Source organism: Babylonia areolata, chromosome 21 (assembly GCF_041734735.1).
Source record: "Babylonia areolata isolate BAREFJ2019XMU chromosome 21, ASM4173473v1, whole genome shotgun sequence".
NCBI classification, from domain to species: Eukaryota; Metazoa; Mollusca; class Gastropoda; order Neogastropoda; family Buccinidae; genus Babylonia; species Babylonia areolata.
The window spans coordinates 56262893-56286381 of NC_134896.1; the positions used below are offsets into that span (position 1 = coordinate 56262893).

Genomic DNA, 23489 nt, shown 5'->3' on the forward strand with positions numbered 1-23489 from the left:
GGTAACTAGATGTTAGAACAACAGCAAGTGATTAGAGACAAAAACTAAGAACCTCCCTCTTAGACAGCGAGATTATCGTCCTGAAATTCAACATAAAGAAATACCTCCATGCAAATTATACTTTTACATTGGGGAGAGGGGAAAAAAACCCATGAAGATGCTGGGGAAGAGAAGACATCTGCCATTTACTCTGCATGATTATTTAAGCTCAATGATAAACACTGCCAGATTTCTGATCCATGAAGTGCATTTAGATGTAAACTCTAAGCTCCACATTGTCAGGACGATCAAGAAAAGTAAAAAGCAACCAGAGCCGAGCCTGAACTGACTTTCAACGCCCAGCCAGCTTCCATAGCTTTTCAGAATCAATGAATGCACGTCACTTTTATTACTGATGCATGCAGATACGCAGCATGCAAGGGACAAAATGAGGTAACCGATGAATGTATGTCATTGTGTTGATGCCTGCAGGCAGCACGCAACACACATGAGGTCCACAAGAAACTGAAAATGATCATCATCATTTCTTACATCCATGTTTTTTTGTGTGTTTTTTTTTTCCATGGCCATACTTTGTGAAAACCTACCAACACAAAACCAGAGCGTTCTGCTCCTGAAGAATTCCTACAACACCGGCCAATAACGTAACTGGGGCTGCTTATATACAAATCAGAAAATGCACGGCACGACGCACACATCACCCCCCACACAGACCAACATAACCACAGCATCAACTCTGCGCAAAGCACACCGAGGGAGAAGAAAGAGGCTGATGGCCGATGACACGATGACTGTGAGGTGGACAGAACCAGACACGCTGTGAAGAGCTGGCATGAGGGGCAAGCAGCCTGGTGACAAAAGCGCTGGATTAGTGACTGCTAGCCAGCCAGCCAACCAACACACCTACCCTAACATCAACAGGATACACCGTGCGCAAACACGTTAGGTTAGTATCACATCACCACTGACTCTGCCCGTGTGTTGGGGTGACTTCTCACTCTCCCTCTTTCCTTGCACACACACACACACGCACATGCACACACTCGTGCGCACACGCATATAATGACTGAAAATGCAGGTCAGTTCTGATTTCCACAGATATAACCGAACGAGCACACAAAAACATATGGAACTCCACGAGAATAAAAGGGTGTGAACAGATATTAATTATACCATGTTATGTATAATACATACATGTGTGTATATATATATAAACATGACTATACACGAAAACAAGGTACAAAAAGAAAAAAAATCAGGCTGAAAAGCACAAAACTGGAAAAAGCATGTAAAGAGAAGGTGAAAGGGTTGAAGAACTGAGACCATGCACAATTATGCATAACAGCATAAAACTTGACGCACAAAGACGTGCCATGATCAGCCTACAGCATCAATCTTTTTCTCACTGCCTGCTCCAAGTTATGAATAACGATAAAGAGAGAAAACAAATCTGTCTCGGTTTATTTAATACAAGCAGCAAACATTTAATCGATGGGATTGATACTATGGCGAAAATTATTGAAAAAAAGCTCCACACAAAAAATTTCATTCAGGCAAAAGCAAAAAATAAAACACAGTAGCAACAATAAATAGTAATAACCATATAATCATTATAATAATCATGGGAAAGATCACAACACAAAATCCACATGCAGTAATAAAAAAAGATCCTGAAACTGTGGGAGAAAACTGAAAACCTTGTAATTCATTACAAATGCAGACAGTTGCATGACTGATATCTCCGAGCAAGGTTTGTTAAACGGGCACGGCAAATGACCAAAGAAACATTTTGTGGTTACACCTGTTCTGCCCTCCCAATTCTCAATACAAAAAAATATGAAACTTTATCAAGTTGTTACACACAATCAGGGGAAGCCAACATCAAAGAATTCTGATAATTTTCAAACTGATTCCAAACTCGATTATTTTCCCATCCCTTTGAAAACGGATTATCATTTTTTTTTTTTAAACCTACTTACGCTGCGCAAAGCTTCTAACCAAATCCAGACTTCATATATTCCCTGTTCTGAAACAGAAAATTTAATCTTTTAACTCATTTACACAATTCAACTAACGTAAAATGCAGTAAATATCCATATCATATTAATAATCACCAATTTTACATCTTTCTACAACACGTGATATCCTACCACAATGCATCTACATTTGAAACACACAAATTAACATTATGCATAATTTCACTCAGGTACCTTCCAATTTTTTTTTATTTTTTTTTAACTGGCCAATGCAAATGTGTGCAATAGGTTTATCTTTGCAGCAGAATGAACTTTCTAAAAATCGGCCACCTAAATTATGAACGCATATTACTGACTTAACTACATACCCAGCCTGTGTAAAACCTTTTCTCGGCGAGAAAAACAACAGCATCTCAAGGGCTTCAACTCCTGCTAATGTTGGCTGTAATGATTCCTGGATGAGTAATGTGGTTTACTTCTGTACAAAACTAAAAAGAGAAAAATCAACATATTGCAGTCTGTTGCCATTTACTACATCTTTTGCCCATGCACAGATACCAATGTCTGATAGACAAGTAGTGCACCACAGACAGGTTCTGGTATGTCTGTCTTGTGCATGAACTGAAAAATAAAATAAAATAAAATAAAAATAACCACCACTGTCGCTCTCTTATCAACTTCAAAACAACGAGATTCCAACATCACTGTATTTTCAGTTTGAGTCTGCATCTCAGATGTGTTGTTTCCAAAAGTAAACAGTAGTGTTGTCTGTATGACGCCATGATCATCAAAGTGAATTAACAACTCAATAACAAATGCAGGCTTAATATGTAACAGTCTGCTAAATGAAGAACAAACAAACACTAAACTGATGTTGTTCCTATTATATGTTATCAATCTTAATGACAAAGCTAAAAAGGTTGACAAACTTGACATGAAAAAAAAAAATCAAAAATATAAATGAACTGAAGATCAACTGTGGAATACAATCAAAAAGATATCTGAAAAATAAACATTTTCCCCACACTCTTTTCTGGCAATAAAAACAAACAAACAAAAAACACACAAAAAACCGAAAAATAAGATCTCTCTCCATACAATGAAAAAAAAAGAGAATAATTTTTTACATCACAGTCAATATCTGACACACAGGATAAAATAAAAAGGGAAAGAGGAGGGGAGGGGGAAGGCTGAGAAAAAGAAACAGGGGGACAGGTTTCAAAGTGGGGTTTTCTCACAAGGATGAAAAGAGAGAGAGAAAAATAAACCAACCAGGCGTCCAGTGTCGTCTCCCTGACAAACAGCTATCACCCCACGAACACCACCCACCGTGCAGACCACTCTGACAACCCACCCTACCCCTCTTTCCACTCACACCATGCTCTCTCTCTCTCCACACACACACACAGACTCTGGTGCCCACTGAAAAATGACACACACAAACACACACACAGAGAAAAACACAAGTCAGGAGGGTGGAGAACGAAGGGGAGATGGGACTGAAATAGAAAACAGGTGGAGATAAATCCCGACAAACTGAAGAAAAAAAGAAAAGGAAAAAAAGTCAGAAACCAACATCAAAGCAAAGCAAAAGAACAAATCAGGAGAGGGGGGAGGGATGAATCTAACTCAACCATGAGGAGCTGATACCATCTCACACACACACACACACAAACAAAAAACCAAAAAAAAACAACAAACAACCCAAGCTGATGACTGAACTATTGTGATAAACTTTTTACAAAGACATGAAACCCACAGGAAAGGAAGAAACAGAAAAACAAGTGTGGCTGATGGGAATGAGAGGAGGAGGAGGAGGAAGATGTAGGAAAGAAAGTGGGGCAAAGGGACAGGTAAGATAAAGATGACACACTGTCCACCCCAGAAAGGGGCAGAACAGGGGTGGGGGGTGGGATGTTTTTAAGGGGGGTTGGTGGGGGAGGGGTGTGGGGGAGTCAGAGAGGAAAAAAGGGACACACAGTGTCATTTCTATGCAACACAAACAGCTGCAGGCTGGCACACTGGCAACGGCAACATTTGTCAGGGGAAGCAGGAAAGGGGGGAAGGCGAAGGAGGGAGAGATAGAGAGGAGGAACCCCCCTCCACCGCCCCAAGAGCCCTCCTCCCAACCCCTACCCGCACCCTTTCTAGTCGCTCGTCGCGCTGCTGTCGTGGTACATGGTGACGGTGACAGCGAGTGAGAGGAAGGAGGTGGGAGGCAGCGTTAAGAGTGGCCGCCGCCCCCGATCTTCTTGTTCTTGTTGTTCAGCTCTAAACGGTCCAGCCGTTTCCACAGCTCCTCGCGGTCCTTCTCCCTCTTCTTCTCCCTGTAACCAACAACAACAACACTTGGGAGCTGCGCTTGTACCGAACTTTTCAGTCTCTTCAAGACAACATTTTTCTCAAAATTATGTTTTATCTGGCATGTTTTACTGTGACCCACTGGTGAAGACTCTGGACAAGTGTCTGATGAATGTCCTGTGGATACTAGCACTCTGAGCAAGCAAAGAAATCAAAAGTAGCTGAGGCAAGTACCCTCCCTTGGTATATTACCTCCCTTGTGTTTACACACGCAGTGTCCTCTGTGTCCAGCAGTCACCGTCCTTTCCAGACCCTGTGCTCCCAAGCGGCTGAGTTTTTTCTCTCCCTCCACATGTTCTTCCATTCTGTGTTTTCACGGACTCCTTGTTGCATGTTACCATGTCTTCCAACAGGACCGTTCTTGAATTAGAACCCGTCACCAATTGATGACACCCAGTTTAAGAAAATAGTTACTGCCTCTATAAAGTCTTTCTTTTTTCTTTTCTTTTTTTTTCCCGAAAGGAAATACTGTCATTCGAATTGTCCTTCCATCAAGAAAAGCACACAGCACCAGATAAAGATAATCATGTAGGATTTCAGACAAAAATCCAGTTTTGTTTGCCATCCACTGAAAATCCAACAAAAATTATATGATGCAGCATCATTTTATAACTTAATTTTATGCACCCTCTCAGATAGGACATTTTTTTCACATCATTTATGGACATAGTATTCAGCACTCAGATTTCTGTAGAAGTGTTTTTGTTCGTATATCAGGAATACTACTACTACTACTACTACTACTACTACCACCACCAACAATGAAGCATTTCTGTCACACAGTTCTCAAGGTTACAGCTCTATGTGCTTCATGAGAAGAGTTATACTGATGCAAAGGAACATGATAAAAACCAAGCATGTACACGTTCATTTACACACATAACTTACAAGCACAAATAAAAAAAATTCTAAAAACATACACACACAATTCCCAATAGCCCCACCCTTCCATCCAGTCACCCACACACTCACACCACAGGATACTACTGTTACTACTACTAATGATAATAATAGTAGTAGTACTACTACTACCACTACTACTACTACTACTTCCAATACCTCGCCAAGTGGCAATTTCTACCTGTGCGAAACACACAGACGCTAACCGATATCTGGCCTAGCAGCAAATTCTACCTGTACAATACATACAGACAGTACAACCGATATCTTGCCAGATAGCAATTTCTACCTGTATGACACCTACAGACACTAGCTAATCACCTTGCCAAGTGGCAATTTCTACCTGTGCGACTGTACAGACACTAACTGATACCTTGCCAAGAGGCAATTTCTACCGGTGTGATACACACAGAGATACCTTGCCAAGTGACAATTTCTAACTGTGCGATACACACTGACACTAGCCGATCATCTACTGTGCGACTCATACAGACAAGACCAACAAAGTGCACTGACTTTTGTCGCTCAGCCTTGTAGTTGGAGGTGAGCTCGTCAAACAGCTTGCTGTTCATCTCCATGAAGGTTTTGAGGACGTTGTAGACCAGCGCCACAATGGTCTGGTTCCAGTGCTCCTTGGAGATGCGGTACAGCGAGGGGAACATGATGGGCAGCACCGTGTTGCTGTTCTCCTCAATCAGGTTCATGATGTACTCATTGTTCCAGAAGTACAGTGCTCTCTCTGCTACCTGATTCAACAGCAACAGTAATAATAGTATTATCATATTCTTATACAGCACTGCAACACAAGATAATTCATAAACACAGTCCATTACCATTTAAAAGATTTAGTTTTAAAACTAAAACAGAGGATACTGCGATCAAGCATAACAAAGTACGGCAAAATTGTAACAGGTGGCATCTCTGCACCTAAGACCGATACAGCCACTGACCTGAAAATGGGGACTGGACACGCAGCGGGCGATCGTCTTGAAGAGCGGCTCCATGACCTTCTGGAACTGGGCGGGCTCTATGACGTCCAGGATCTCCTCAATCTCCCCCAGGAACATCACCTCCTTCTGGCTGCAGGTCTTGGGCCACAGCTTGAGCAGGCCCTTTATCACCTGCACCACAGGGACACACACCATCAAGGTGAGTTAACAGCCCTTTATCACCTGCACCACAGGGACACACACCATCAAGGTGAGATAACAGGCCCTTTATCACCTGCACCACAGGGACACACACCATCAAGGTGAGATAACAGCCCTTTATCACCTGCACCACAGGGACACACACCATCAAGGTGAGATAACAGGCCTTTATCACCTGCACCACAGGGACACACACCATCAAGGTGAGATAACAGGCCCTTTATCACCTGCACCACAGGGACACACACCATCAAGGTAAGATAACAGGCCCTTTATCACCTGCACCACAGGGACACACACCATCAAGGTGAGATAACAGGCCTTTATCACCTGCACCACAGGGACACACACCATCAAGGTGAGATAACAGGCCCTTTATCACCTGCACCACAGGGACACACACCATCAAGGTAAGATAACAGGCCCTTTATCACCTGCACCACAGGGACACACACCATCAAGGTGAGATAACAGGCCCTTTATCACCTGCACCACAGGGACACACACCATCAAGGTGAGATAACAGGCCCTTTATCACCTGCACCACAGGGACACACACCATCAAGGTGAGATAACAGCCCTTTATCACCTGCACCACAGGGACACACACCATCAAGGTAAGATAACAGGCCCTTTATCACCTGCACCACAGGGACACATACCATCAAGGTGAGATAACAGGCCTTTATCACCTGCACCACAGGGACACACACCATCAAGGTGAGATAACAGCCCTTTATCACCTGCACCACAGGGACACACACCATCAAGGTGAGATAACAGGCCCTTTATCACCTGGTACAATTCTTTGTCAGGACAACAAATACACCTGCATGCAGGAAAAAAAAAAGAGCAAAAAAAAAAAAAAAACCACAAAAAAAAGCACTGCACTGTATCGCCACACTCTCTCCCCGGGTAGGGCAGTCCAAATTTCACACAGAGAAAAGTGTTGTGACAAAGGCTGATACGATTAAAAAGAGCAATAAAAATTTAAGAAATCCATAAAAAGAGCTTGCACATATTCATTTCAAAACATTGTAATTGATAACCATTACAAATATGTTGAAAGATAGTGACACTGACATTGTACATATCACATTGCACATTCATTCACATACCATCAAATATTTTTGGAACTAATAAAAACAGTTTATTTTATGAACAAAAGCAAAAGCAAACTTATTATGCACATGCTTTTTCATGAATGTACACGCATACACAAATACACGTACATGCACAATGACAAATGACTGAACACTTTTTTCTTCAGAAAAAAAAAAAAAAAAAAAAAAGGGAAAAAAGAAAAAAACATTCTGAGAGTTACTTCTCACAGTTTTCTTTGTTTCATTTTTCTTTCGTTCTTTTATACTAAGAACCTGGTTATATAAACATATAATGAGAGAAACGGTAAAATGAAAAATGTTAATTTCACCATATTTTTCCAACTCCACTCCCAAAAAATTAAAACAAAAAGCTTTTCTCAAACACCCAGCAAAACACTCACAAAACTGACGCCATACCCCTCTTGGTTTTTGTATATCTGAGAAACAAACATGATTTTCCAGATCTTAATATTAGCTTTGAAACCAAACAAGCAAAAAACAAAAACAAAACACCTTCACTTTCAAATGAACAATTCTGGACATGCACACAACCATTCATCATTAAACACAGACACTCACATCTTCCGTCAAGGTGGCATCTTTCTCAAGGAACTGTACAACACAGTAGGCCAGCTGAAACAAAAACACACACAAACAAACAAAAAACACTAGTTTCAATATTCAGATACAAAGCATGCATTCAAATCTAAAAAGCAATGCATTCAACTGAAAACAGAATGCTTTTATGTTCTGATGGACAGAACAAGACTTTAAAATGTGTTTCCATAAGAGTGTGACTGCATGTGCCTAAATGCACGTGTATGTTTGCAAACAAACATGCAAGCATATTTTCATATGCATGTATGACTTTGAACAGGAAGGTGTACAATCAGCAAATAAATCTTAAAAAAAAAAAAAATGTATGTGAAAGAAAACAGACATGTGAGTTTTGCTATCAATTACACTCAGGACGGGGAAAGGGGATGCATAATAAAAACAGAACATACAGCTGAGAATACAAATTATACAACACGATATCAAACAGATATATCACCTATTTTTAGTCTTTTGAATTAAAAGAAAAAAAAAAAGAAAGCTGAATCCTTTTCCTTTTTACTAATGCATGCGCTGATGACTTGATTTTCAAGGATTTCAGGGGACAGTAAGTTCCAAATTCACCATTTTCATGAAAATGCTACTCAGTTTCAATGTATTTCAGGAAACACATGACAGTTTGAAACACTAAAAATGACTGCAAGGTAAAATCATCCAATGCCCCCTAACTTATGACAGAGTGACAATCACAATATGTTCTACACTGCACATCCCAGGACGACATTATGATCCAATAAATCCACAGACACACACTTCTGTGTATGAATAACACAAAGTCATAATGCTGAAGTTAAACTTTCCCCCCCATCTAATTTTGCATTTCTTTCATTAGTTTCAAGGGAACAACATGACGCACAATTTTTCTCAGAAGGCAAATGGGTGACCCTGTGTCTTATGGCTGACTTGGGAGTAGACTGGCTATGTGACCTAGAATTCAATGACTTGGGATTTTATTCAGTGACACTAGATCATTCAAAACACTTGCTTACATTCAACAGAACCCTCCCCCACATTACACAGACACTGATGACGGAGTCTCCCGTTGGCCCGACGGATGAGTAGGCAGGCAGGCTTATCTGTTGGTGTGTGTCCCCATATGGGAGAAGAGGCCGATTCTGGATGCGCAGCACTTCCCACAGGTGTTGCAAGGGAAAATGCCTGGCCAGCGCAGGTGACTCTTTTTTTTAGTGAGGAGGAGTTGTGCAGTCCCTTCCCCACTCTCTCGCCTACCGACACTCACAGTCCCACAGGTGCAGATACTGCCACGTGTAGGACAGCCTCGGCAGGTGCAGGTTTTTTCTTCAGAGCTCCGTCTCCTAGGGGAACTTCCAGCCAAGGATAAGAGCTCCCCCTGCCCTTTGGTCATCCTCTTCCGCCTTCACAGCTGTTGGGAAAGGTTTCCTCCTCCGCCTGGTCTGTCGTTGGGAGACTTCACATGCGGCAGGTAGTACTGGGTTACATGGTACCAGTAGCAAGGGCTATGCCCCTGACCTAACCCGAATAAACTATCATTAATGAAATGTTCATCACTACAGTGTTTTTCACTTTTTCAATTCACTTTGCGTAATTTATATTGTTCTGTGAATGAGTTTCTATTTATCTATTCATTAATTTACCGTTTTCAATGTTGCCTTTTTAACCAGCAAACACGTCAACAACTTCCCTTTTAGAAATAATAAAATATTCTTGTATCATACATCCTGCATGGCAGGTCCACATCGGCAGGCACTTGTGGGTTTGGCTCTACGCCACATTCCGCCAAAAGGTTGGCACTTGTTGGTTTGGCTCTTTGCTATACCCTGCCAAAAGGTTGGCACTTGTGGGTTTGGCTCTACGCCACATTCCGCCAAAAGGTTGGCACTTGTGGGTTTGGCTCTACGCCACATTCCGCCAAAAGGTTGGCACTTGTGGGTTTGGCTCTACGCCACATTCCGCCAAAAGGTTGGCACTTGTGGGTTTGGCTCTTGCCCAGCTAAAGAGAGAGAGAGAGAGCACTTGTGGGTTTGGCTCTTCGCTACACCCAGCCAAAAGGTTGGCACTTGTGGGTTTGGCTCTTCGCTACACCCAGCCAAAAGGTTGGCACTTGTGGGTTTGGCTCTTCGCTACACCCAGCCAAAGAACTCTCATTCCACTCGCACCCACTGCACACCGCACAGCGGCCTACCTGCGCATGGTAGAGACTCAGACTGCGTGACTTGTGCAGCGGTATCAGGACCTTCATCAGGAAGGTCTTGTGCTCTGCTTTGAGGGGCAGGGCAAAGCCGTTGATGATGCTGCCTAGAATCTCCAGCAATTCTCCCACTCCGTTGAATGACTCCGTCTCATAGATATACCTGAAAGTGTGTACATTCGCAAACATGATAGGGAGAAATGCAAGAAACATAGTCGCTTGACATCAACTACAGTGCTTTTAACTTTATCTGTCACTTGTGTGCGTAAGCACTCACATACACCATGTGTATAAATAAGCAGTTTTCCACAACATAATAGTGGAGAAAAACTTTAAAATGGTGCATGCAAACACTGTATAAAAAGCACTTGAAGATATGAAGACCGTCTTGCTTTCAGCAACACCATTTCACATTTACACACACACACACTACAGAAACAAAAAGAAAAAGAAAAGAAAAAGAAAAAACCCACAAAAGTATACACCCCACACAAAAGAGCCATCTCTCCTTTCTTCACCAAGTCGCTGCAAACATACCACCCTCACCTACTCAAGTGTGCAGCTAGCAAATTTATTCTATTTATCCATTTATTGATGATCTTTTTCAGGACTCCTTAAATTACACTAGAGTCCTGATGGTTGTGTGTGATCCAGAAGTTGTGGACTTTGTTTCTTTTCCTGGCAGAGTGAAAACTGACCAGTCTTACTATTCAGAGTATTCTCGACAGGCTAGCAAATCTTTTTTTAAATTGTGTTGTGTTCTGTGGTGTGATGTTGTTTTGTGTTCTGCCATGTTCTGCTATGATGTGATGTGTTGTGGTGTGTTGTTTTACATCTGTTGTTTTGTACTTTGTTTTGTATCATTCTGTATTGTTTTGTGATGAGCTGTGTTCTGCTGCTCTGTGCAGTTTCAGGTGGCTGGTTTTCATTCTTGTCACGGCATAAATTCTCTGTGCAATCTGAGCTTTCACTATGTTGCAACAATGTTTTCTTCCACCTTTCTTTCTCAAAGCAAAACAAGAAGCACTTTGAACAATACAACTACATCACTGACATGTCAGTGAACAACTCTGTCTGAATACATTCATTATTTGTGATCATCTATTTAAGGTAAACAAATACAAAAAAATCACAAGACAGTCATCCCCAGTGAGAGCTGCTCAAATTACCTGAGAAAGATGTTATTGATCTGTTTTCTAATGAAAGCCCGCAAGCCAAGGAATTTGCCGTATATTCTGTGCAGGACAGTCTTCAGGAAGTCTCTCTCCCGGGGGTCCTCGCTATCAAACAGTTCTAGTAGCTGCACACAGACACACACAAAACACACCAGTTTCAACATGTGTACATTATTATTTTGTGTTCCCTACTCTTCTCTCTCACCAACACAAATGACAAGAAACAAGGGTTGGAGATGATCAACAATAGAACAGCCACACAAGTGACAAGAAACAAGGGATGGAGATGATCAACAATAGAACAGCCACACAAGTGACAAGAAACAAGGGATGGAGATGATCAACAATAGAACAGCCACACAAGTGACAAGAAACAAGGGATGGAGATGATCAACAATAGAACAGCCACACAAGTGACAAGAAACAAGGGATGGAGATGATCAACAATAGAACAGCCACACAGGGGACAAGAAACAAGGGATGGAGATGATCAACAATAGAACAGCCACACAAGTGACAAGAAACAAGGGATGGAGATGATCAACAATAGAACAGCCACACAAGTGACAAGAAACAAGGGATAGAGATGATCAACAATAGAACAGCCACACAAGTGACAAGAAACAAGGGATAGAGATGATCAACAATAGAACAGCCACACAAGTGACAAGAAACAAGGGATGGAGATGATCAACAATAGAACAGCCACACAAGTGACAAGAAACAAGGGTTGGAGATGATCAACAATAGAACAGCCACACAAGTGACAAGAAACAAGGGTTGGAGATGATCAACAATAGAACAGCCACACAAATGACAAGAACCAAGGGATGGAGATGATCAACAATAGAACAGCCACACAAGTGACAAGAAACAAGGGATGGAGATGATCAACAATAGAACAGCCACACAAGTGACAAGAAACAAGGGATGGAGATGATCAACAATAGAACAGCCACACAAGTGACAAGAAACAAGGGTTGGAGATGATCAACAATAGAACAGCCACACAAGTGACAAGAAACAAGGGTTGGAGATGATCAACAATAGAACAGCCACACAAGTGACAAGAAACAAGGGTTGGAGATGATCAACAATAGAACAGCCACACAAGTGACAAGAAACAAGGGATGGAGATGATCAACAATAGAACAGCCACACAGGGGACAAGAAACAAGGGATGGAGATGATCAACAATAGAACAGCCACACAAGTGACAAGAAACAAGGGATAGAGATGATCAACAATAGAACAGCCACACAAGTGACAAGAAACAAGGGATAGAGATGATCAACAATAGAACAGCCACACAAGTGACAAGAAACAAGGGATGGAGATGATCAACAATAGAACAGCCACACAAGTGACAAGAAACAAGGGTTGGAGATGATCAACAATAGAACAGCCACACAAGTGACAAGAAACAAGGGTTGGAGATGATCAACAATAGAACAGCCACACAAATGACAAGAACCAAGGGATGGAGATGATCAACAATAGAACAGCCACACAAGTGACAAGAAACAAGGGATGGAGATGATCAACAATAGAACAGCCACACAAGTGACAAGAAACAAGGGATGGAGATGATCAACAATAGAACAGCCACACAAGTGACAAGAAACAAGGGATGGAGATGATCAACAATAGAACAGCCACACAAGTGACAAGAAACAAGGGTTGGAGATGATCAACAATAGAACAGCCACACAAGTGACAAGAAACAAGGGATGGAGATGATCAACAATAGAACAGCCACACAAGTGACAAGAAACAAGGGATGGAGATGATCAACAATAGAACAGCCACACAAGTGACAAGAAACAAGGGTTGGAGATGATCAACAATAGAACAGCCACACAGGGGACAAGAAACAAGGGTTGGAGATGATCAACAATAGAACAGCCACACAAGTGACAAGAAACAAGGGATGGAGATGATCAACAATAGAACAGCCACACAGGGGACAAGAAACAAGGGATGGAGATGATCAACAATAGAACAGCCACACAGTGACAAGAAACAAGGGATGGAGATGATCAACAATAGAACAGCCACACAGGGGACAAGAAACAAGGGTTGGAGATGATCAACAATAGAACAGCCACACAAGTGACAAGAAACAAGGGATGGAGATGATCAACAATAGAACAGCCACACAAGTGACAAGAAACAAGGGATGGAGATGATCAACAATAGAACAGCCACACAAATGCTGGTCTGCAAAATGCCAAAACACAAAATTTTGGCTCTGAGAAAAAAATGACAAAAGACATTCAAAAATCTTACATGAAAGATAACATGGACAGAAGTAGAAAAAAAAAAAAAAAACATGATCAAGAGAGGGCATACAGCATTAGAAACGCACACAAACACACACAAATAAAACAGATTTTCTGATCTCTAAGGTCAACACATGAGCACACCTGCTAGACTAGAAGATAAAATATGCACAATTAAGGATCCTATTATCCACGTCATGTGTTCAGTGGGTAATGAAAACATGAACTTATCTTACATACCCCCCCTCACCCCCATAAAAAAAAGAAAAAAAAAAAAAAAAAAGAATACGGCTGCCAACAAAGCAGGGTTAAAATGTCAAAACGTTATACACACATAATAGCTAATTTGTACAATACAAATAACGTTGCAGCCCACGAAAGCTGAATAAAAAACTCAAGAAGATAAGAGGCAGTCTCACATGTCAGCATCACAAAGGTGAACATGAGAGTAAAAGGGGAGCCGAGATGAATGGCACTTTATGCTTGGAAGACATCTGACAAGACAGGGAACAGTGGGCAAGCAAAAAAACAAAAACAAACCACACACACAGACATCTACACAAACACAAGAACCAACACAAAGGACTCAACTGAAGACAGATTCTGACTGTTTTCATAAGACAACAGAAAACTGACTGACAAAAGACTCCTGTTGATTGCACGTGTATTAATTTCTGTTGATTGGACATTCTCCAAAGAGATTTGAAGCACATGTAAGTTTTTATTTTTTTGTAGGACATCAAAACCAAAAGCTAAGAAGCATGGAAAACCAAGTCAAACTTCCTAATCAGAATTAATTTCTGTCTTGACATTCAGGCGGCATGCCAGAGGAGAGCAAATCTCCATTGTCCAGCTTCACCTGTCTTCCCCCTAAACCCCTGCCCCCCCCCCCCCCCCCCAACCCCCCTTTTTTTTTCCTGACTGTGAAATGTGTTTGAATATGGCTATAATTCTTTTACTTTTCAAAGCAAAATGTTCAAAAGGGTTTTACCAAAGAGGCAACCCCTGCTGCTGCTGCTGCTGTGTGTGTGTGTGTGTGTGTGTGTGTGTGTGTGTGTGTGTGTGTGTGTGTGTGTGTGTGTGTGTGTGTGTGTGTGTGTGTGAGTGTGTGTGTGTGTGTGTGTGTGTGTGTATTTTAGGTGAACAAAGTGCATGTTGCATATGGTATCTCAGTTTATCATCTTATCTGAAAGACAAGCACTCAGATGACCACTCAAGGCCTGGAGGTGGAGGGAAAGGGGTGGGGAGAAGAAGAGGGTGGGGCAAGCTTGTGTACAACTTGAAACATGGACCTGGGATCTTTTCCAAGCAATTTAACACATGCTGCATGAATATCAAACAGGGCCCTGACTCCTTTGCCCATTTTGTTTCAATCATTGTTAAAAAAAAACCACAAAAAAACCCCCAAACCCCCTCATTTGTAGCAGCATGAACACAGATAAAGGTGGATTAAAAAAAAACAAAAACAAAAAAAACACAAGAAAAACAAAAAAACATACATATGACAGAATATATGAAAAAAATAACTGGTGCATTCTGTCATGTACTGGAAAAAAAAGAACTTGTGTACAATGAAAAGTCTGAAGGATGTAAAACACTTTTCTTTTTCTTTTCTTTCTTCAAGACTTTCTTTTTTCAAGAAATTCACTGCTTGAAACATGTGAACCAACAACATGAATAAAAATATGAATAAGCTATAATTGAGTACATCAAAGCAAGTGGAACAACTCTTTAACAGGCAAAGGTGTCCGACAACAATAAGAAGTAAATCACTTGACGTGACCAATACAATACATGATTATGCCAACATGACTGCTTTGTCAGGTGGGTCCGCCTACTAGTCCTACCTTCTGTTAAAAAAAAAGAAAGAAAAAAAAAGGGTGCCAACTCCCAGATTAAGTTAAGCCCACACATGAAACTCAGTCAGGAGCAGCCAAGTATGCCTGTGTGTGCATGGCACTCCTGGCTTAAGTGGTGTTTGTCACACACATGCTGGTAGATTTCACATACTGACGTGACTTAAGCAGAGCTACTGGAATCCAAAACAGCAAGGCAGGGAAGAATAAAAACTGATGCCGTCTGATAGACCTAAACCCCCCCCCCCCCTTTTTTTTTTAATCTGCAGTCCTTGATTCACATTCCTAAACCCATTTGGGATACATCTATGTTGTTACTCTGTTCTGTTCTGATAGATTCCTACTTTTTCCCTTCTCCCCGTTCCTCTCTCTCTCTAACAAATTCAGTAGATTAATGGCTCACCAATGTAAATAACAATGAATTAACTGGAGCTCTTTTTGTTGATTTTGCTAAGGCTTTTGATGTTATTGATCATTCTCTGCCATTGCGTAAGTCAGAGATATATGGTTTATCTTTCAATGCTTTAGAACTCATTTCATCCTTCCTCTCTAACAGAAAACAACTTTATCAGCTCACAAATCTGAATCTGCATTATTGTCCATTAAACATGGTGTACCGCAAGGTTTTGTTTTGGGATCAATTATATTTTCTATATACATAAACGACTTGCCCTTATCTATTCAGGCAATGTGTGAATTGTTTGCTGGTAATACCACTGTACATGTCAGTAATTCTGTATTATGTAATTTATAATCTTCTCTTCAGGAAAGCATTGACCAATTAACTTAATGGTCTAAACTGAACCACACGTGTCTCCATCCCCAGAAAACAAAATACTTGACAATCACAAGACAGAAGCGTCAAAATCCTCATCAGTAAATCCTGATTACAGAGCTCTGGTTATTCTTCCACTAACAACTAAACTTAAATATAATAAGGCGCTATTTATGTTAAAAATTATGTCGAGTTTTTCTCCCCCATTCTCTTCAAAATAGATTTGCTATCAACACTCATCGCAATGTACACAAGATTTATGTACTGCTTCCAAAGACTGATCTATTCAAGTCTAGTCTTTCTTACTCAGGGGATTGCTTATGGAATGAAATGTTATCATTCTTAAAAGTGAACACAGTTAAAAGCATCTCTATATTTAAAAACACATATTGTGCATAGCTCATGAAAAACCCGTAAACATTCTTCACATTGTTATGATAATATTATCCACAATTTCAAGCTGATTATCAATAATTATTGCGTTTAGGACTGTCTGTCTCTACATCTGTCTGTGTACCTGTCTATTTCTCTACCAAGTCTTCCTTCTTTCTTTCTTTTTCTTTTCTTCTCCTCTTCATTCTTGCTTTCTCTATCCTCCATTACTGTATCATTTGTATGTGTACTATGCATATAATCGTTGATATATATAGTTATAACTTATATGATGTACATGCTTACTTTTTTTTTCTTTCTTAGTGTGTGTGTGTGTGTGTGTGTGTGTGTGTGTGTGTGAAGAATTTGCTATTGTGCATGCATTTTTTCTTACCCCCACCCCACCACCACCTTTTTTCTTCTTTTTTCAAATTCTTGTTGTTGATGCTGCTGTCAATTTTGCCCAGAGGGCCAGATGCAAAAACAACAACAACAACAAAAAAAAAACAACAACAAAAAAACAAACAAACAACCATGCTTATTCCCTTACCCTCATGAAATAAAATTGTGTTCGTTCATTAGTTCATTCTCTCTCCAGACAAACTGAAAGACAATGCACTTCTCCAAATATTCACCCCCAATTACAGATCCAATATTTTCTTTAAAACTGCCATTCCTATAATGGTACTAAAAAGAAATCACCGAGCATTATACACCCACCTCTCTATCCATGAACTTGGTTTAACTAAATCTGGATATTTTCTTCTCAAATTTTCAAACCATGCAAATGAAACAGAAAAAAAACAGACCCTGCAGTGGAGCCAACTTCCTCAAGAAAAACAATCTTCAACTAAAGATCACACAAACTTACAAAGAATGCACCAATAATAATAACAACAACAATAATGATGGATACTTAAATAGCACACAATCAAGAAATTTGTTCTGGGTGCTTTACAACACACTTTTGTTTACATAACATATTACATCAATGTTATGTACACACACAAAAATGTGACAAACAAACTACACACACACACACACACACACACACTGCGGTATCTCTGGGAATAAGGGAGTCATTTACTGCCCCTATCTGTCTGTCTGGTGGCTTCATTGCTTTCTGTCAGATCTTGTTAGGTCCAACAGAAGAGCAGACACTCAGTGACAATCAATCAGTGCAAATATCACATACACGCACATGATATAGTGTATACCCTTGCATAATTTTCTAATCTGATCAATGAAGATGCATTGTATTGTACAGTATGGATAATTTTTTTTTTCCTCACCTGCAGCACAAACTTTTGGTCAATGTATTTCTTTGCCAAGCTGGGCTGGAAGTCAGGAGATTCTAGAAACCTCAAGAAAAACTCGTAGACAATCTGAAATGAAATACATGAAATTAGCATTAAAAAATAAAAAAATAACAACATGATTCACAATACTGATTATCTCAATCATTTTAAATGATAAAACCAGTAACCCCCCTCACCCCCGCACAGTCACATATTAACACAAACACACACACACAGTCACACATTAACACACACACAAACATACACAGTCACACATTAACACATGCACAAACACTAAGACAAACACACACACAGTTGCAAAGAATTCAATCCTTGCCAGGCAGCGTACCACTCCACGGCAGCCAACAGTCTATGAATGATATGCTGTGAATAATTAGTCATCAGTGTGATCAACAGAAGAATATTCACTTTTACCACTAAAAGGAATACAAGACGATGTTTAACTACAAACTACAGTTAACAGTTTACACTTTCCCCCTTCAAATTAAGAACTGACAGTGACCAATAATGGTATCTATGGCAAAGCTCTGGGAACTACTGCTGACAATGTGGGGCAGAAACCAGTGAGGGATGGTGAAGGAGAAGAGGACATGATCACAGTACCAGAAGGGCCTCAGGGAAGCAAAGCAGAAATGTCAGCCACACGAAGGCAGCAGGGAGTGAAACTAAAAGGTGAACAGGGTTGGATCACGTCTGCTGCCATGCCCACCAGTACGCACTCACACACGCTCAAACACACACATACACTCATGTATGTACACGGTCATGTATACATTGTCACACACATACACACCATATTCACATATTTAAAAATAATGAAGGAGGAAGAGAAAGGGAAGACGAGGAGAGAGAGAGAGAGAGAGAGAGAGAGAGAGAGAGAGAGAGACTCAGAGAGAGTACATTATACTCTGTGTGTGTGTATCAGCGTGTGTGTGTGAGAGTGAGCATGTGTGCTTGTACGCCCACTGTGACCATGTGTTTATGTGAGTAACTAAGTGCAAGCCCGCGCAGGTACAAAAATACATGCACTAGCAATCAGCCAAAAAGAAACAATACGAGACAGCAAGAGAAAAGCAAAGAGTACAAATGGGAAAGGGGGACAGAGAAACTGACTTGGGTATGAAGGGGGAAAAAACAAACAAAAAAAAGCAGAAAAAAAGATCTGGAAGCATTTATAACAATGCCAGTAAACGTCTCCACCTATGCACAGGCTTGACTGCCATTCACCTTACACTCTCATATCATTCCACAGCTTATATCTCGGCAGCCTAGACGTGTGGGCAAATACAGTACAGGTGAGCAGCAGATTAACAAGGAGGAAGAGAAAAGTCATAACCAAAAAGAACAATAGGCCCCCCCAAGTGCTCTGAACACCTGTGCTAAAAACAGGTGATATTACATCAAACACATTTTGGGTACTGGAAGGTTGCTTGGCAGTACACCCCCCGCCCCCTTCTCATTCCCGGCTTCAAGGTAATTTTTATTTATTCATTATCTATTTTTACCTGTAGTCTATATTTTCTAATGTTCAATAATTAACCATTACGTCTATCTGCTGATTAATTTTAATTCTAGGAAACACTTCCCTTCACTTATTGTAGAGGGTACAGCATACAATTTATAGCATGCCTGGGTTTCATACTGAGCCGGGTCATGTGTGTGTGTGTGATAAAAAATGTACATGAATCATTGACTTCTGAAATGATAAATTTATACTTCTAGAACTGAAACAAAAATACAGTCATTCAGACTTAAATCAATGTGCCCCTAACTATCAAAGACATAAGCATTCCCTGATCTTTTTCATAAAAAAAAAACTGGGCAAGAGAATCTATCAGTATCAAAAGTATATATTACACAAGGCTTTACTGACCATTCAGCAGTGACTTTTTTACCCCCCCCCCCCCCCCCCCTTAAATTTATTATTTTTTTTTTTTAAAGGAATTCAAATCATAAACTATAAACCAAGGAGGTACGATAGGTCCCCTGAAAGTAAAAAGAAAAGAAAAAGATATTGTGATTGAAGAGGAACTGTCAAAGACTCAAAATCAAATCATTAATCAATTTGAGAGAGACTCAGAAAGAGAGAGAGAGAGAGAGAGAGAGAGAGAGAGAGAGAGAGACAGACAGAGGGAGAGAGAGACAGAGAGAGAGGGAGAGGGAGGTAAATAAACAAGTGGATATTTTCCTTCTCCCTGGTATGTTAACAGTCAATTCAATCCCAAACCATGTCAACACACTTGTGGGTCTGCTTCCTTCCTGAGTCGAGATCTGATGTCAAAAATAGCATACAGTTTGAGAGATTAGAGGGACAACAACTTCCTGAAGCATAAACCCTGTGACAAAGTCATCTCAATACAGATAATGAGTGACTGGTCCTGAAATCTCAGAAGCTGGCCAAATGCCAAGATTTTAACATAGAATGTCAGTCAGTTTGAGCACAATTTCTCTGAACTCACACTCGCAGAAAAAAAAAAGAAAAAAGAGAAAGGCAGAGAGTGAAGAGGTTGTGAGAAGTACAGGGTGAATCCTCTTTGTGTAAAAATATGACTTTTCCTATTCTTCAATGTGGTGGGCAATTCTCCTACTTCTACTAATGAGGGTTAGAATTTAGAGGCCCACAGCCTCCCATCACCATCTGTACTCATGTTCACTCAATCACTTATGTAGCAGGGCTCAGCAAGGCAGGGCTCAATCCTTTCCTTCCATTATTTTCTCTTTCCCAAACCTGAGTCAGGTACTCATTCACACCTGGGTGGAGTGAGGAAAATGGGCAGTAAAGCGGCTTTCCCAAGGGTACAACACCATACCTAAACGGGCCACAAACCCTGATCACTGGTGAACACTGGATCAGAACTCCAATGCCAAATCAACTCACCACGTCGCCTTCTACTTGAATACAGTTCACAAACAAATTTTCCAAAATTTTTCACTCAAAGCAACATCACAGTAATGCAATATTCAAGTCCACCTCATGTAAGTACTGCAGAACGAGAGTTCAATTCCAAACCATTTAAATACACACACAAAATCAGTTTGCTTGGTAATGAAGACTATTTTATCTTATAAACACAGTATGCAAAACTTGTATCAGTATGTCTCTTTTCTGTAAACTTACATTGCTTTGGTCACACACGATAATGTCAGAATTTCATTTTACAGTTTCAGTAGTACTGTTACTCTTAGTGCAAACAAGCTAACTGTATACGTCTTCAAGCCATTGCATCTTAGCCCTTCCCATCAGCCTGCACATGATACCGTCTGTAAATATTCTGGGTTTATCTCTCTTTGCCTGTATACTAGCTACTACCACTACTAATGCAAATAATAAATACACTTCTATCGTGCTGAATCTAGAGCAGAGGCAAATCAAAGTGTATGCACATGTATCAGTCTTCAGAATAGGGAAGGTTTAAAACCAGACTATAAGAATAAGCTGAGAGTTGGATTCTGACAATATGGAAAAGGGAGTTCTTTCTAAGTGTATAGGCCAGAGACAGGTAGAGAGTGGTGACTAATTGTGGACTGTTTCGGTGATTGAGTCTGGAAATGAGTAAAATTGAGTCTGGAAATGAGTAAAAAGCTGACTGCTCAAAATGAGATGTACAGGAAACGCCAGTGACAAAGATAGGAGGGGGCAGTTCTATCATTTTATGCATAACAGATGCTGCTGGTCGCACGTGCGCGCACATGCGTGTGTGTGTGTGTGCGTGAGAGTGAGAGAGAGAGAGAGTGTGTGCATGTGAGACAGCCACTGGAGTGACTGCAAGAGAGGTTTGATGTGCTCAGATCTGTTCTTAATGACCAATATGAGGATGAGTGAGCAACAGAAATTTACCGTTTTGTATGTGCTGAAGGGAGATAAGAGATGCAGAAGACAGATAAGAGAGTTACAGTGCTAGATAGAGGTGACAGAGCATGAGAGAAGCAAGGAGCTGATGAGAAGTACTACATGGCAGTGACTTGAAACAAGTGCCTTTGTCTCACTTCATGAGAGGACAGTGTGGGTTGTTTAATGATTCACTCTTTGTCTCTGCTTCATTCATTTTGTCATCTGGAGTGGTAGCTTAATCACACAAGACCAGACTGAAGGTGAAGCAATCAGCAAAATATACCATTAACTTGTACTTTGAACTTTGAAGTCTTCATCTTCACAAAACAGGGACTGTGGGGCTGTGGTACAGGACCTTTCAAGCCAATTAAGTTTTGGGATTTAATCTATTCTAGTAATTCAATTTCACTTGCCTGTACACAGGCTGATGATGAGAAGCACCAAGATCAACAGCTTTAAGTTGAGTTTAAGATTGTGCCTGGTCTTACTGCAGAACCAAGTTACTGTTCCAGTCCATTCAGGAAGCTTTTGTTTTTCTTTTCAGTTAAAGGATGTACTATCAAGGTCACAAGATCCACAGTATATTTTGTGCCTTTTGCAACAGAGAGTGTAACTTTCTCATCTCTAACATCTGTAAATTAGTCTAATATCCTGTTGTGGGCCTGTTACTGATTGTTAGCATGTTTATTGGGTTCGGGTTTTGAAAGCGTCCTGTGCCACTGGCATCTGATATTCCATCCAGAGAGCAACAACTGATATGCATGCCCTTTCAATTCAAACAGCAGCTATTTTCTATTTTGATCCATTTTGACATTATGATAATGCAGTGAACAGTGAAGAAATATACCAGTAAATCAGTGGAAACATTGTAGTCGATGCAGATTTGAAATGTATGAGGCAAAACCAATGTTTACAATGTCACATACAAAATGTATGCATACTAGTTTTACAAAATCAAAGCATAGTCACTACAAGCAAGCCACTGACACAAATAGAAGAGTAAATGTTTTAACAGTAGGAACAAGCATTCTCCAAGCTGTGAAAAAAACAAAAGCACAAAAGCTGACAGTAAACACTCTCACCAATGAAATTCACTTAACGTCTGAAGTCTCACTCCACCAATTACAAAACAGGTAGAGCACACGAAAGTCTGTCGTGCAATTACAAGAGTCAAAAAAGTGCAGTATCATGCTAATCACACTGAGGACATGATTTCAATGCTGACATAAAACTATCATCAGTTAAAGCCTGAACCGGACTATAAATGGCGGGCGATTTGAATCAAGCCAGTTTCTCACCAGAGTCTGACACTGTGACGTCGGTGAAGGTTTATTCAAAATAAAAGCCTAATAAAGCTACGGTTTGGCTTCATTTATGGCAGAGAGCGAGATTTGCCTAGCAGCTTCCAATCTAGACCTGAATTGACTTTGGAAAGTACAAAATGTGTCAGCTACACGTAATACAAAATTTGAATGCAGAGAAAAGGGGCGGAGCTAGAACCGAAACCTTGCTCTCGGGAGTTAAGACTTTAAGTAAAGCAAGTGGCTACTCAGTTACAATAGAAAGAGACTATTTATTACCCACCCGTCCACACCCCATGAA

General features: G+C 40.5%; 1 protein-coding gene across 2 annotated transcripts in view; it reads right to left on the reverse strand.

Moving 5' to 3' along the window:
- Nucleotides 1-347: 347 nt before the first annotated feature.
- Nucleotides 348-23489, reverse strand: part of LOC143295937 (serine/threonine-protein phosphatase 2A 56 kDa regulatory subunit epsilon isoform-like) — a 37034-nt gene continuing 13892 nt past the window's right edge. Inside the window, exons 4-10 of one of the 2 annotated variants that reach the window (XM_076607625.1) lie at nt 18029-18121; nt 11446-11576; nt 10271-10439; nt 8071-8124; nt 6188-6358; nt 5754-5983; nt 348-4303 (exon numbers count right to left, since the gene is read on the reverse strand). In XM_076607625.1, coding sequence (XP_076463740.1) covers nt 4201-4303; nt 5754-5983; nt 6188-6358; nt 8071-8124; nt 10271-10439; nt 11446-11576; nt 18029-18121 — 951 coding nt within the window. In that variant the 3' untranslated portion in view covers nt 348-4200. Of the gene's footprint in view, nt 4304-5753; nt 5984-6187; nt 6359-8070; nt 8125-10269; nt 10440-11445; nt 11577-18028; nt 18122-23489 lie in introns of both variants that reach the window. The other variant, XM_076607626.1, reaches the window with a different exon arrangement.